Genomic DNA, 16,976 nt, shown 5'->3' with positions numbered 1-16,976 from the left:
ATTCTAGCTATATCTGGTTATGTACCATAGTGTGCAACTTCTAACAAAGTACATAATACAGAAACCATTTACTACAGGATTAATGATATTGTCTTGTTTATGTAGAAAGATGGCAGATCAAGGCTTTCTTATGGAAGTTTGTGTTGATTCTGTTGAGTCTGCAGTAAATGCTGAAAGGGGAGGTAAGGTATTATGCAATATTTGTGTTTTTTAGTACTCTTGACTGTTTGTACATATGTTTGTTTGTTTTGTTCTAGGTGCAGGCCGAATTGAACTCTGTGCTAGTCTTCTGGAAGGTGGAATCACACCAAGTATTGGTATGTGGGGGGCAATAATGTTCTCTTTAAATTGCAGTGATCTATGTAAAAGGACATTGTACTCTCTAACTGACTACCATTCACAAGAAAGAGCAGCATTTTAACATGCTGTTTTGTATTTTATTTTTTTTCCTGGAGAAATTTTTTTTAAGTAAATTGAATTGATAAATCAGTCACTTTGTTTTTACTTCTTAATAATGCTTATTGGCTAATAGATACAATGAGCATTTTGTACCTAACTGATTATGCTGTATTTGTCAACGTTTTTGTGTTGTGTATAATTGCCTTACTCCAGTGCATGCTGCTGAGGGACCAAAGCTAACATTGGATTTGGGAATTAGAAGGGCGATAATAACAGCTGTGCATCATAGTTTTGAAAGTGGATTTCTTGATGCGCTCAGGCAAAAGGGTCAATGGCTCATTTGGTGTGTTCTCAAAACTAACCTACCAAACTTTATCTATCTATCTATCTATCTATCTATCTATCTATATATCTATGTAGATTGTATTAGCCGTATATGTCCAGTAGTTGAACATCAAAACAACAAGAATATTTCAGTATGCAGTAATACCTTTTTTATTGGACTAACATTACATAGAAAAAGACAAGCATTCGAAATGTCTCTCTTCCTTAGGTCTGAAGCAATACTTACCAATATATACATATAAAGTAGACAACCCAAGATATTGATCTAGGCCCATTTTTTTTAATTTTTGTTTTTATTTCATGCCAGCAGTTGGCCAAAAGATATGTGCCAAATACTATCATTAAAATAATATATACACTTTTTTACAAACACGGAGTTTCCTACTTGAAATTATTTACACACAACCTGTGCAATCAGATAGCAATTGGTCCTAGAATCTTCTTTATGATCTCCTTTGTTCAAAAATACTATACATGTATGGATTTGTCATTATTTTCGGTAATCATAATGCCTCTGCTTTATCGTTCTGAAAGAGGATTTCTTTTTACATTCAAGCAGTGGGTTCATGGCTCATTATGGGATTCGATTTATCAAGCCCTTCTCACTCCTTTGATTGCAGGTTCGTACAAGCGAACCTGCAGTCAGGATTTATTAAGCATAGATCATCAGACCGCTGCTTTCCTGCCCTGTCCTCCACCTCTTAGGTGGAGAATTTCAATCTCCCCGGTCTTTTCCGACCGGGGAGATTGACAGCTCCTGCTTGCGTGTGATTGGCTGTGCGCAGACAAGGTGCAGGGTTGCATGCGAGTGCAAAGGAGCGCTTGTGTGCAATGGTAAATGCAGGCAGCGGATTGCTGCCCGCCAGAGGCATAGGTACACCCCTGTCCTCCAGTGTATGATAAATAGAGCTCTTAATATGGCATAACTGGACACATTTTCAAAATTGAATATAAGCCTGTATATATAAAATAGACAACTAAAGGAATTGACCAAGGTAATTTATTAGCATTTCTTACAACCACTGGGCCAATAAATATTTATTAAGTACAATCACCGGTAAACAAAATGATCTGGCTGCTTTAAGATTATTTCAGACTTCAAGTCCCCAGTATAAAAGATAAGGAAATAAGCCTGGCACCCTGCTTTTGTGAATTTGATAGTTTATAACAGTGGATAATGTTTTATTTGCTAGTTGGTGAAGCTTATTTCCAGGACAAACAGAATATTCATTTAACCTATGGTGAGAGAGAAGTGAACCAGAGAACTTCTGGGTAAGATATGCAAATGTTTGCTTTAGTGTGAGATATTATATATATATATATATATATATATATATATATATATATATATATATATATATATATATATATATAATCATTTACGTATCTTATTCAGAGTTGTTTGGATCAGTTTAATCTTACCATAAGTGAAAATAATATTGTTTGCCCTTCACAAAGCAGCAATTCAAACCTGTCTTCTGCTGTTGTAAATTGTGAAGTTTACAAACAGCTGGATGACATGGTAATCCTGTTGGCCTTTTGGTTGGGCACCTTTTGATAGTCTAAGAGGAGCCAATGACAGCTTTTATTTAAAGTAACAGAACCCTTGGAGGATGGAGGTAACTCCTTTAGGGTGGAGTTTCTTTAACCTTTTTTGAGATCTCAAGCTTAAAGGGACATATAACATTTGCAGCAATAATTTTGATCAAACATAACTGCAGATATGTATTTATTTATTACTTTAAATCACCTTTCATAAAAAGGTGCTATTGGAAAATAGTTTCTGTGTTTTATTGGCAGTTGCTTTTTTTAATAAAAAAGCTGGTCAAAGTGGCTGCTAGGAAACAACTTGCCCAGTAGAGGGCCTCACTGAGAAGGTCATGTGACAGGATGCACAGGGAAAAGTTTAAACACAACAGCTCCCTATTCATCCTGCAGGCAATGACTTGGCAGGGAATTCCAAAGGTACTTGCTTAGAGTGACAGCAGAGAAAAACAGCAGAAAACACTCGAGCCTTTATAAACGTCATAAGGTCTTTTGGGCAAAGTATATCATGACCTAAATAAATGTCCAAATGAATGAAGGGGTTAAATTACTAAGTGTTGCTGTATCCTGAACTAACATACAAACCAATTGCTGTCCCCACCTATTGCCAACCGTGTTCTGCTCGGCAACTCTCCTTAACGAGGCTTTACCTATGTGTTTAACTGCTTCACTGGTATTAAACACATGGTAACATTGAGTCCTTCATGCAAAATGACAAATTAGAGAATGTAATTTTTGCATTAGAATGTCCCATTAAGGATTGAAATCTGGGTTTTGATATAGCTATTGGCCAGTAAGGAAAAATGAAGTGCTTTATTACAGCATATGTTGCTTAAAGGGACAGTCTACACCTTAGTCATCTTAAAGTCTTACCTTAGATTAAGCTGCAAATAGCCTCCTGCACCATTTCTATATAATGCAGCAGGAACAGTAAAAAAGTTATTTTAAAATGAATATTGTTTCTGGTCAGTTTGACGTGGCTGGCAAGCTCCGCCCACTGATGACATCATGATCTGGGCTGCATCTATGCACTCTGCTGAATAGCATTGACAATCTATTGCATCCAACTAGTGAGCCTTTTGTGATTGGATGCCATATGCAGCCCAGAAGATGATGTCATCAGTGGGCTGAGCTTGGCAGCCATTTCAAAGTGGCCAGAAACAATATTCATTTTAAAATAACTTTTTTACCATTCCTGCTGCATGATATAGAAAATGTGCAGGAGGCTATTTGCAGCTTAATCTAAGGTAATACTTTAAGATGACCAATGTGTAGACTGTCCCTTTAACAATTTTTTTGCATGTAGAATATAGGAATATATAAAGTTAACATATCCTAAATTAGTATGACAGCACTACCTGCTCACAAAATCTCAGCTACATAAAATAGTTTCACTTTGTGCAGCCTGTCAATTAGCTGGAAACTGTAACTTTATATTTTCTTTTTAGTTAAAATATATATAACATTGTAAAATATGACTAGAGAAAAGCTATGCCTGCAGTGTTATGCTTTATAGAAATAACATGTGAATGATTCATTCTAATAATAAAAAAACACACTTTCTCCAAAATCTTACTAAAAGGGACAGTAGTCAAAAGTTTCATGATTCAGCTAGGGCATGCAATTTTAAACAACTTTCTAAATTACTTTTATAATCAAATTTGCTTTGTTCTCTTGGTATTCTTTGTTGAAAGCTAAACATAGGTAGGCTCATATGCTAATTTCTAAGTCGTCGAAGACCGCCTCTTATCTCAGTGCATTTTGAGAGTTTTTCACAGCTAGACAGCGCTAGTTCACGTGTGCCATATAGAGAACATTGTACTCACTCTTAAGGAGTTATATATAAGTCAACACTGATTGGCTAACATGCAAGTCTGTCAAAAGCACTGAGATAAGGAGGCAGTCTGCAGAAGCTTAGATACAAGGTAATCACAGAGGTAAAAAGTATATTAATATAACAGTGTTGGTTATGCAAAACTGGGGAATGGGTAATAAAGGAATTATCTATCTTTTTAAACAATAACAATTCTGGAGTAGACTGTCCCTTTAAATATACCAGAGTACTGACACCTGCATGTTTGGGAAAAGTAAGATGCTGAATATCACCCACACCATACTACAGAAGAAAATACATGTACCAAGAAAAGCAAAGTTATCAGTTTGTGTAATTTTCTTTGTGTTGTTTATAGTTTATATACAAGTGTAATCAGGCTTAGGGGCCTATCTATCAAGCGTATGGAGCTTGAGGGCCCGTGTTTTTGGCGAGCCTTCAGAAACACCAGTTATGAAGCAGCGGTCTTTAGACCTGTCCGCCTACTCTGAGGAGGCGGACAGACATCGCCGCAATTCAACCCAATCGAATACAATCGGGTTGATTGAAATCCCCTGCTAGCGGCTGATTGGCCGCGAATCTGCAGGGGGCGGCATTGCACCAGCAGTTCACAAGAGCTGCTGGTGCAATGCTGAATGCAGAGAGCAATTGCTCTCCGCATTCAGCGAGGTCTGTCGGACATGATCCCCAAAGTCGGATCATGTCCGACAGACCTTTCATAAATAGGCCCCTAAGTCACTGGTAAACCCAATTAAGGGATATGAAAAAGTGCTCCTGCAGTAAAAAAAAAAAAAAAAAAGTTAAATCAAAGTAAACATAAAAAAGACAGACTGTATTAAAAACAGCAAACTTACTTGAAGCTACCATTATAAAACTTTAGTTCTACTGTCACATGATGTTTGCAACAAAAGTCCTCTACTGAGCATGGGCAAGACATTGACTGGGGATAGTGCAGGTGTCTCCTAGCAACCACTGCAAAGGCAAAATCTTTGTGTAGAGACAACAGCCCCTTTGTTGGGCTGTAACAGGCAGTAACTGATCTTGCACAAATTAAGTTTAAAAAAAAAGAAAGAAAATGTAAAATCCTTTTAAAATGTTGTATAATAAATATTTAAATTATTTCTATTAAGTATAACCAACTGTTTAATGTTTTGTTTATTACAAAAATGAAACGGACTGTTTTTATATATTTTTAAATACAACAGTCCACCACAAGGACATTATGCTGTGTGCAGATAGACTGGTGGCAGCTGCATTTACCAAGGAAACAACAGAACACTGAAACAATAATTAAACATCCCTCATCAGAAAACATTTGTTAAATCCTACCATGTTTGAAAGGGACATTAAACACTTTGAGTGGTAATATAAAATGATAAATAGTATATATATATATATATATATGTATATATATATATAAAAAAACTCTGCAATATACTTTCATTATTTATTTTGTTCCCCTTTCTTGTAATTCTGTTCTGAAATTGTGAGCATTTCAGTTCCTTTTAGAAATGGAAATGCAGAACACTGTAGTATTCCATACAGTCATTGGCTGCACACTCTAGTGACCTATTTATAACTGTCCCTAATTGGCCACAGCAGAGAAGGTAACCTAAGTTACAACATGGCAGCTCCCATAGTTTTTTTTTTTTTTTTAAATATTTTATTTATAACCAATAAAGGGTACAGTAGTACAAGTTGTATCATCAGCCCACCTCGCAGGGTGAGTGAAAAGGCAGAGATGACATTACATTGAATTAGGATAGCATACGTTGGCATACATGTAGAAGTACAGAACACAGTTAAAATCATGGCTTTAAGTTTTCAATAGATTGCTGAGTGTTCTAAGAAATATGTGTTAGTACCACAATATTGGGGTTTTAATATTAAACTACACCTAAAATACAAACACAAAATAAAAACAAACAAACATGTAATAATCAGTCCTATCCATAAACTAAATCAGGATAGCTGCAAGCTTTAGGGTTAACATTGTATTGGGATGTATTGCTGCCTGAGCACTATACTAAGATAGTAAAAATCAGAGTGGCATGTAATAGGGGTGTACCCCATTCAGCTGTTTAGCTTATCATACAGTCCATATCAATGTCAACACAGTAATAAACAGTGTGGCATTAATCCTGTAAGGTACTAGAAGACAGACAAAAAAAAAAGATGAAGTAGTAAACAAACTTGTATAACGAATGCCGTTGTAAGGTACTAGAAGACAGACAAAAAAAAAGATGAAGTAGTAAACAAACTTGTATAACGAACGCCGTTGTTGAAATAGTTAACCCCGTCTGAAAAGTAAACTAATCCATTTAGGTTCTTGGACATCAAAATATAATTGTACAATTTCTATATCCTAGGGTGGGGGGAGGTCTGTATTATATTTTGTGATTGCCTCCTATAATAGTTACATTCTTGCAGTGAGCCAATTGCAATATAAGTTTTGTGAGTGGCCCTAGCCAGGGAATCTGAGCTAGAAGCTATTAATAAATTAACTATCCATAGGGGGAAGGGGCCCATCCCCCGGTCGTGATAGTAGTAGTAGTATATGAGACTAGGGCATATATTTAGTGTCAGAACAGGAAGAGAGGCAAGAAAAGGGATGAGCACACAAAACTAGCTAAAGAAATCTCAGAACTAGATCTCCTACACAAGAAATCTCCAGGTGATACCCAAACACTTGAAAATTTGAATATCAAAAGAAACCAATTTAACAAGGCACTGCAAATTGTTACCCAACAACATTTATTGTCTTTCAATCAGACTTTTTACCGGGAAGGCAATAAATCAGGTCGCTGGTTGGCTAGAGCCCTTAAAAAACAACAACGGTCCACATATATTCACTCAATTAAAAACGCAGCAGGCAAGAACACAGAGGACACGCTAACTATAGCGTCTGAATTTAAGACATTCTACCACAAACTATATAATTTGTTTCCCAATAGAGACGCCAATTCACACTCTCAAAAATGCCACCAATACTTGAATCAAGTAGACTTGCCACAGGTGAAACCTGAACAAAAGGAGGCTCTAGACCAGCCCATATCTACTAAAGAGGTATTAGATGATTAGATGCTATAAAGCTTTTAAAACTTAATAAAGCGCCTGGACCAGATGGCTTTTCAGGCCTTTATTATAAAACATTTGCAAAGCATCTCGCACCTCATTTAACTAATCTTTTTAATTCCATATCAGACACCTCTCCTTTCCCAGACTCCATGCTCCAAGCCCATATTACGGTCTTGGAAAAACCAGGGAAGATCCCAGATAAACCGGCCAACTTTCGCCCGATATCCCTACTTAACATTGATTTAAAAGTATATGCCAAAATCCTAGCCTCTCGTATAAATAAACTACTACCTCAACTAATACATAAGGATCAGGCTGGCTTCGTGCCAAACAGGGAGGCCAAGGATAATACTGTTAAAATTCTTAACCTAATCGAACATGTTTCGAAAGCAGAATCCCCTACCATATTCCTTTCAACAGATGCAGAAAAGGCATTTGACAGACTAGACTGGACATACTTAGACATGACATTACGACGGTTTGACTTCCCTATCCCTTTCATACAGAGAATCTTGGCTTTATATACTAATCCGACAGCTCAGGTAAGAGTAAATGGCTCTCTCTCAGACATGTTCGAAATTAGAAACGGATCTAGACAGGGATGCCCACTATCCCCACTACTATTTATCCTATCCCTAGAACCGCTAGCTATCAAGATTAGGGCAAATCCCAATATACAGGGCATTAACATAGGAGATAGGTCTCACAAGTTAGCAATATTTACGGATGATCTGTTATTAACTTTATCGGATCCTTTAAACTTCATAATAAACGTCATGCAAGAGTTCTCCGTATTCTGGGAAGTCTCCAATTTTCTAGTAAATATGTTAAAGTCAGAATTTTTACCGGTCAATGTCCCTTCGCGAACTCTAGAATCCATTGGATCCCAATGCCCTCTGAAAATCCAACCAAAATGTTTAAAATATTTGGGTATATACCTAACATCTGAATTACAACATACACGTAAACTCAATTATGGGGAATTGATCAACGAGTTTCACTCCTTGACTTCCTCTTGGTCACTAAAGAATATTTCTTGGCTAGGACGCATTCAGGCGGCTAAAATGGTTTTATTACCCAAAGCTCTGTATTTGTTACAAAAAGTCCCCATACAAAATACATCAAAAGACATAGATGTTATGCAAAAGATTATGAATGACAATGTGTGGGGGCGAAGACCACCACGTATCAACAAAGTTACAATATACAAGGCGCTAGACAGGGGAGGTTTGGGGGTACCCCACCTCAATTCATATAAATTAGCAATATCACTGCAGAGAATCACAGAATGGTGCAGATTCAATGTAACAAATTCCAAAGGTTGGGTGCAGATAGAAAATTTCCTGGCAGATGTAGAAAACTTGGGCAGTTGTTGCTGGGATCTCTCAGCCATTAAACACACGGCTATCTCTCAACTCTCAATTACAAATGAGACCTGGAAAGACTGGCAACACATACTAAAAACATATAAAAGAATATCCACAAAACATTCCCCACTCACAAAATTATTATTAAACCAAGAATTCCCACCAGGCCTTGAAGAATACATTCATACTGAACGTACGTTCGCCTCCCAAATTCCCATCTTTACAATTATAGCGAAAGGCAAGGTAAAAACAAAACTACAACTAAACGATCGGGAAATCCAATTTTTTTCCTCATGGTTTAGATACCATCAAACCAGACACTTTATTTATTCACATAGATGCAAATCGGATTTCACACGTTCCCCAACACAATTTGAACAGGCTTGTGTATATGGCAGGAAATTCCAGAAGTCAATCTCCACTTTGTACAAAATAGTCTTAGATAACAGATTTCCCAATCTTCCAACATACACAAAAAGCTGGGATAGGGAATTGGGTGTAAATACACCGCCTAAAGAATGGTACAACAGATTTCGAAATTTATCAAAATCAGCTCACTCCTCGAGAGCTAAAAAAACAAATATTGAAATATTTATGAGGTGGTACTTAACACCCGCAAAAATTAACTATATATTTAAAAAATGCTCTAACATTTGCTGGAGGTGCGGGGGTCAAATAGGCAATATGAGCCATATCTGATAGGAATGTGATCCAATAAATGTTTTTTAGAGGAAAATTTATGCGGAAATTAACACAGCCTTACACACACAAATAACTCCCAGCCCGGAGGTAATTTTCCTATCTAAAACACCACAAATTTCATGTAGGATTAGGAGGCAGCTGTCCCTAATAATGATTAATGTGGCTAAACAAATTATCCCTAGGCATTGGAAGACATCCAACATTCCTGGAAGGGTCTAGTGGACTCTGACCTTATCCTTGAAAGATTTTACTTCCTTCGAGGGGGTAGGATAGATCTATACGAAGACATGTTGTTCCTCTGGGATTCATATTAGTATAGCATTAGGGAATAAGTAATAATCTACGTAGGGATTCTTGATTTTAAAACAGTACTAGGTTCCACATATCAATGCATAATCTGGAATGGTAGAATATTTCTGAGGAAACCAAAAAGAGTTGAAATGGTAAATTTGAGTAATCACGGTCCTTGTTTATGTTCATAAGTTACTTGACAGAGTTATCTAGATATTATATCTATATGTATTTGTCATGTGAATGTACTCTTGACTCACACTGGGAAACTTCAGTTGAAGATTACGTGTTGTTAAAAATATGGCTTTACTAAGAAATTTTTCTCATGCGGTCTGTGAATGGGAAGTTAGGTTACAACTATAATTTGAACATTATGTACTCAAATGAGAGATAGTTAAAGGGACAGTACACTGTAAAATTGTTTTTCCATTAATGTATATTAAATGACTTGTTATACCAACTGCAGAGTATAAAATATTTGAGAAATTCCATTTTCATGCTTATTTGTGTATATGAAGTAGCTGATTTTGTGCTTTGAAACCACAGCCTATTACAATGGGTTGAACTTAAAGGTGATATCAGATCTCATTATGTTCTAAGTTTGTGTAAACAGACTTGTTTCCTTATCTTTTATTTGGCTGGAACACCAAAGCTCAATACATAGAGAGAACAATGGAAAATGATCATTTTATTACTTAACTATCCTGCATCCCACTGAGAGTGTAATCTCTTCTGCTGGCTGTGTATACTTAGGCTATTCAATAGCCTATACTCCAGTATTAATTTGTTAAGTGTAGGTGGCGATACCACAGGCTAAATCAGCTATTTCAAATGCTGAAATAGGAGTAAAGGAGCTACTTGTAACCAATTTAATACACTCTAGCAGGTTAAAAGGATCATTGGGAATAATTTAAAGGGGAGACATTTTTTGGGTGAACTGTCCCTTTAACCTAATACATTAGCACATATGTATTGATTTATACCTCCAGGACTGCCTTTATAAGATCTACTAACTTAGCCGCTATTTATCATACTGTTGTTATCACAAGCAGAGACAAACAAAATTGTACTTAAGTTGATCTTGTATTCTTTTGTGTTTATGATTTTGTTTTTGTTTGAAATTTTGAAAATAAAAAATATTATATATATATAAAAAAAAAAAGAACAGGAAGAGAGGCAACCATTCAAAATTAGAATGGAAGATATCAGACAATTCCACTATTATATTCCTACGACTAATAGTATATTCTAGGTACTCAGGGCTATAAGAGAATAAACGTTGGCTGTCTGCTTATACACTAGTTATTGAGAATTGATTTAGGGGGGGAATTTGACCAGGTACTGAGAGCAATTGTAGTTGGTGTGTGTTACAAAATATGCCCACGTTCTATAGATACTATAAAAGATAAAACAGACTAAAACGACACATGTGGCCAACAGGGCCAAAAATAAGAACCAATATAAAGCAGTGACTATACTGCAGTGGATTTGCAGGCTGGCTTTCGATCAGTTACTATAATACGAATCCACCTTGTTTCACAGGGCAGTGCATTTAAGGTTCATTGCAGATATGTTAGTCCTCGCAAGCACAGTTGTGATCACAAAAAAGAAGCCTCACAAAATTTCAGTTGACATTGCGCATCATAGATGCAGTTCCAGTTGCGGGTATTATTCAAAGTTCAGATCGTTCTAACTCAAAAGCCACAAGAGTCAACCAGAGCAGGATCTAAAGGCGCTACCCCACTCCCTCCTTGGCGAAAGCAAGCAGTCCATAGTATAAATTTGACGGCCATCTTAGCTGTGACTCTTGAAGGGTACGCTCATCTGCGCTACATTCATGGATGCTGGATGTTAACAGGCATATCTCGCCGGTACATTTGGCCATCCCAAACAATGTGCTTGAAAAAGGCATCTTTGAGATAGGAATTACATGCAGCAGAGTATCAGTGGGGCATTCTTCAATCGCAGAGGCCAGCTGCGTAGTATGCTTAGAGGCGAATTTTCGTAGCGGGGCAGACACTAGCAGTGTCCCAATGCCATGTTTTCTTACATACCACGTAGGAGTAGGATTCTCCAATGGAGTGAAGTTCCCGGTAGTTCTTTCAGGGCCGCACGCCATTGCGGCAAATGAGCACAGTGGGGACAGAACTTCTCTGTCTTGATATACCGGTAGGTGATAGACTGGATCTAAGATAGGAGCGGGTGAGTCGTCCGTGATGATAGATCCGTGAGGGTGAGAGCAGAGTGAGTTATTCAGATTGCATGCTGGAGAGGAGGTTCGCATATTTGCCGGCTCACTGTTTATAAGATAAGGCCTCACCGTGGCTTGTACCTCCTCCTGCAGTCTTCCATAACTCATAAGTAGGCGAACTAATGAGGGCAGGAAAACTGCAAGTATCTGCACAGCCATATTACGCTCTGATTCCATTGCCCTAAAGTTGCGGGCAATACAGGCAAAGTCCCTTGTGGGTTCTTTTTCAGTCAAATGGCTTCCGGGGGAGAAAAGATTGGTTTGTTTCGATCTGCTTGAGGTTCCCGGACAGCTTCTCTGTCAAGGGAGATGCAGATGGCATAGACTGATGGCAATATAGTATTTGTTAGACGAATATTTCTTCTGAGCATCAGAAGCTCACAGCCATCTTCTAGGGCCGACCACCGGAAGTCCGGCAGCTCCCATAGTTTTATAGACATTAAAACTTTACAGTTATTTTGTCAATATTTAAACAGCTAATGAAACTTTAAAAATACATCTACATGTTATTCTTAGACTAATCTTTTCTTTGAATGCATCATTCCGTCTAGCATTTATTTAGTGTTTAATGTCCCTTTAAATAAACTAGAATATCTATTTATTTGATGTAGCATTTGCCCCGTAGGTAATATAACCACTTATGTTTTGTGCAGTTATTACATTATAATTTAACAAATAGTGCTTTTTAGGTAAGTGTAATGTTCCTCCACTGTTGTAAAGTTTTTTTGTTTGTTTTTTATCTTTAGCTTTGCATAACCAAATCTTCACACCCTAAATAGACATATATATGCAGCAACCAATCAGCAGCTAGCTCCCAGCTAATGAGTCTGTCTAGATATGCTTTTCAACAAAAGATACCAAGTGAATAAAGCACATTTTATTAATAGATGTGAAATCAAATGTGCAAATTGAATTGGTCTATCTGAATCTTGAAAGAACATTTTGGGTTTCATGTCCTTTTAAGGATTTTCCAGAAAATTCCGGTTTGAATACTTTTGTGGGGAGCCAGTTTGATTGGAGAGGTAAAGCCCACCCAGTGACTTATCCATTTATAAAGACACAAGTAAAAGTGGTCCTGGTTTGGTTGGTAGCGTTTGTAGTTTTCTGTATTTGGTTAAAAAAGTCTCTTCTAGCTTTAATACCATTCATAACTGGTCAACTAGATGATTCTTAGTTACAAAGGAGTTTTCAACAGATGTTGAATTACAGCCAATTGGGGAAGAATTAGAAGGTATTTAGTATTATTGGATCAAAGCTTCAGAACACAGATCTATTAAAGTGTTACATTTTCTTTTGAGACAAACATACTCTTGTGAGACATTCCAAAGATAGGAAATCTGTGAATCTGTGTCACCAATTAAAAAAAATTCAGATATCATCAAGGAAGCAATGCGAAGACTGAGATTAATCGGCCGTGCAATATATATGCATCCAAAACAGGAGATTAGACACAAACACATTTTGAATTTTTATGTTTCCATATATTATAGCTTCTGTGTAAGGGATTTTGCAATATAAAAATTCCTATATGGCTTCTGTTTTTTAAGTAGATATAAAACAAATTACACAAAGCTGAGTTTGACGGGATACCACCATTAAAAGATAGAGAAAATTGTAACAATAAATATCTTGATAAAATGAGCAGCCTTTGGCAGCTCAAGTTACTTTTTTAAGACATTTATAAATTAACTTCAATTTTCAAATGTGCTTTGTTCTCTTGGTATCACTTGTTGAAAAAGAATATGCACTTATACTATACCAGTGGGAACTAGCTGCTGATTGGTGTCGACCCACATTTGTCTCTTGTGATTGGCTAACTAGTGTATTCAGCTAACTGCCAGTATTGTAATACTGTTCCTTCAGCAAAGGATAACAAGATAATGAAACAAATTTGATAACAGAAGTAAATTGGAAAGTTGTTTAAAATTGTATGTTCTATCCAAATCATGAAAGCAAATTTTTGGATTTCCTGTCCCTTAAAGGGCCATAATACCCAAATGTTTAAACACTTGAAAGTGATGCAGCATAGCTGTAAAAAGCTGACTAGAAAATATCACCTGAACATCTCTATGTAAAAAAGAAAGATATTTTACCTCAAAAGTTCCTCAGTAGCCACCTCCCATTGTAAAGGACTTCTAAGCAGCATATCAGTATGTCTGTCCCGGGACGTTATGACTTTTTCGCGCGTGTTATGGTCTTTTCGCAATCAATTTCCATTGCGCAGCTATTACAAGTTTTGAAAAATCGCAATTGCGCACGAGCATTTGCCTTTTATGCAACAATCCTTTCCGCGCTTGAAGAGCAGTATTTTACAGCTTAGCGCAATATAAAAGCTTCACAAAACACTTCAAAAATACATTACAAAGTACAGTTACACTCATATTATTAACACTGTTTAATACAAATTATTTAAAAAAAATATTGCACACAAAAGTTATAAGGGCTCAAAGATACGAGATCTCAGGTGTTAGAAAGAAAAAAAAAACCTGAGGCAGGGATTTTACATTGACATACATACACATACATACAGAAAAATGGATTTATAAGTATAGACATATGTTTAAAGGGACATAATACCCAAATGTTTAAACACTTGAAAGTGATGCAGCATAGCTGTAAAAAGCTGACTAGAAAATATCACCTGAACATCTCTATGTAAAAAAGAAAGATATTTTACCTCAAAAGTTCCTCAGTAGCCACCTCCCATTGTAAAGGACTTCTAAGCAGCATATCAGTATGTCTGTCCCGGGACAACTGAAAGGATGAGCTTCGTGCACTCTCATATTATTTCACCAATCAGGTAAAGGAAGCTTACTATGAAATCTCATGAGAGTTAAATCAAATCTCATGAGATCACAGTAAGAGTTCATGACCTCAGCACTGCTGATGCTGATTGGCTGCTGTTCATTTCTTCATTTTTTTTATTTTTTTACCTGCAGCTGGGAGCAGCTGAGTGTAACTTTTTACACAGAACTTACTCTGGTGAGCTGAGGAAATTGTGAGGTAAAATATCTTCCTTTTTTACATAGAGATGCTCAGGTGATATTTTCCTGTCAGCTTTTTACAGTTATACTGCATCAGTTTCAAGTGATTTAGCATATGAGTATTATGTCCCTTTAAAGAATGCTTAACTTAGCAATAATCAACATCTGTCGCTTGCCAACACTCTTTAAGGACAGTTTGAACTTCTAGCTGAAGCTTGGTTCTTATGACCCTTACCTTTCCTGCTGATCATTTCTGCCTATCTATTCATGTTATTCATTACTAACTGTGTATTAAGCTGTTCATAACTGACTGTGCATCCTGTTGGCAACTCATACTTGTGTTCCTGCTGGCCTTTACCTCTGCATTCTATTGACTACTGTTTTCTGATTACCTGTTGGTCTCTACTGCTCATGTGTCTTCTGGTCACTACTGTTTGTGCCTCCTACAAGCCACAATTGTATTCTGCTAGCCAGCACCTAGGTATCGTGCTGGTGGTTACTGTCTGCTTTCCTGCTGATCACTGCTGCCTGCTTTCCTGCTGATCACTGCTGCCTGCTTTCCTGCTGATCACTGCTGCCTGCTTTCCTGCTGATCACTGCTGCCTGCTTTCCTGCTGACCACTGCTGCCTGCTTTCCTGCTGACCAATGCTGCCTGCTTTCCTGCTGATCAATGCTGCCTGCTTTCCTGCTGATCAATGCTGCCTGCTTTCCTGCTGATCTCTGCTGCCTGCTTTCCTGCTGATCACTGTTGCCTGTTTTCCTCCTGATCACTGCTGCCTGCTTTCCTGCTGATCACTGCTGCCCACTTTCCTGCTGATCACGGCTGCCTGCTTTCCTGCTGATTATAAAGATGAAGGTACTCCTCACAAGATAAAAAGTTCAGTCTTTATTATGACACAGATCAGACATAGAAAAACATGACGTTTTGGGGCCAATACCCCTTAATCATGTGATAAAAAGCACACATAACACACCTGTTTAAATAGGCTGCTAGACTAGGTATTTAACCCTTACAATCTAAACATTGAAGTTAAGCATCTTAACAAATATCGCCCTCTTCAGGACATGTGTGGAATGATGCTGTATAAAAACAGATACGAAGCCCCAAGGATATGGAGATGTTCAATAACACCTGTTTTTGCACAAAATTAATGAAAAAGTTCCAAAAAAAGAAAACGAAACAGATACACAAACTAACAATGCTAGATGAGTGACAATGTTGAATAAGTAACAATGCTAGAGGGTAGTTCATAGATGACAATAAAACAATTATACTTTTGTTGCAAATTAAAATAAATCTCATTATCAAAACCAAAATACTCATTACACCAACATTAGTGTATAAAGCAGGTTATATCCAAAAGAAAAAAAATAACAGAGGACTAAGTCAGTAGAAAACTAACCAATTGATTTCCCTATTTAACCCCTTCGGTTCCAGGGTATCTAATTTGAGATCCAAATGTCTCACATTGTTTAAGCAACAGGTCCCCGTTGCCACCCTGTCTGGGCATCTTAATATGATCAATAACCTGGAAACGAAGTTGACTGATTTGGTGCCCTGCTAATAAAAATGATTGGCCACAGGAGCTGTAATGACTTTACATCTTATATTGCTTATATGCTCCGTAATGCGGTCCCCAACCCGTCTAGTGGACTCGCCCACATAGGCCCGCCCACAGGGACACTTAATCAAATAAACAACATAGCTGCTGTTACAAGTATAGTAGTCCTTGTACTTAAATTTTTGACCAGTGTGGGGATGTACAAAATATGGGCTTTTAATTATGGAGCTACAGTTAACGCACCCCAAACATGGAAAACATCCCAAGTTTTTCTTGGTTATGTAGCCCTGTTGGGGAGTCTTACCAGGTCCGATGTCAGCCTTAATAAGTTCATCCTGCAAGCTCTTGCTGCGCTTGTATGCTGGCATTGGATATTGGCCAAACTCCTCAATATTAGAGTTGCAACTCCGAAGAATATCCCAATGTTTACGTGTAATTCTGGTTATCTGATGACTTTGTCTACAGAATTGGGAAACAAAAGTTAACCTTTTTTTGTTAATCTTTGGTGGTCTAACTTTTAACAAAGAGTCCCTTTCTATAATAGATACAGATGTAATAGTATCAGAAATAAGTTCTTTGGGATAACCCCTTTGTAAAAATTTGTCACCCATTTCATATAA

General features: G+C 37.2%; 1 protein-coding gene across 5 annotated transcripts in view; it reads left to right on the top strand.

Annotated features, from left to right (window-relative positions):
- CUTC (cutC copper transporter) overlaps positions 1 to 16,976 on the top strand; it is a 58,029-nt gene that overhangs the window by 1,082 nt on the left and 39,971 nt on the right. For 3 of the 5 annotated variants that reach the window (XM_053692533.1, XM_053692534.1, XM_053692537.1), the window contains exons 2-3: positions 106 to 182; positions 258 to 317. In XM_053692533.1, coding sequence (XP_053548508.1) covers positions 110 to 182; positions 258 to 317 — 133 coding nt within the window. In that variant the 5' untranslated portion in view covers positions 106 to 109. The remainder of the gene's footprint in view (positions 1 to 105; positions 183 to 257; positions 318 to 16,976) is intronic. The other 2 variants (XM_053692536.1, XM_053692535.1) reach the window with 1 other exon arrangement.

This window comes from Bombina bombina, chromosome 9 (assembly GCF_027579735.1).
Source record: "Bombina bombina isolate aBomBom1 chromosome 9, aBomBom1.pri, whole genome shotgun sequence".
Lineage (NCBI taxonomy): Eukaryota > Metazoa > Chordata > Amphibia > Anura > Bombinatoridae > Bombina > Bombina bombina.
Note: the sequence above shows the minus strand (reverse complement) of the source record. Positions and strands in the feature narration are given on the sequence as shown.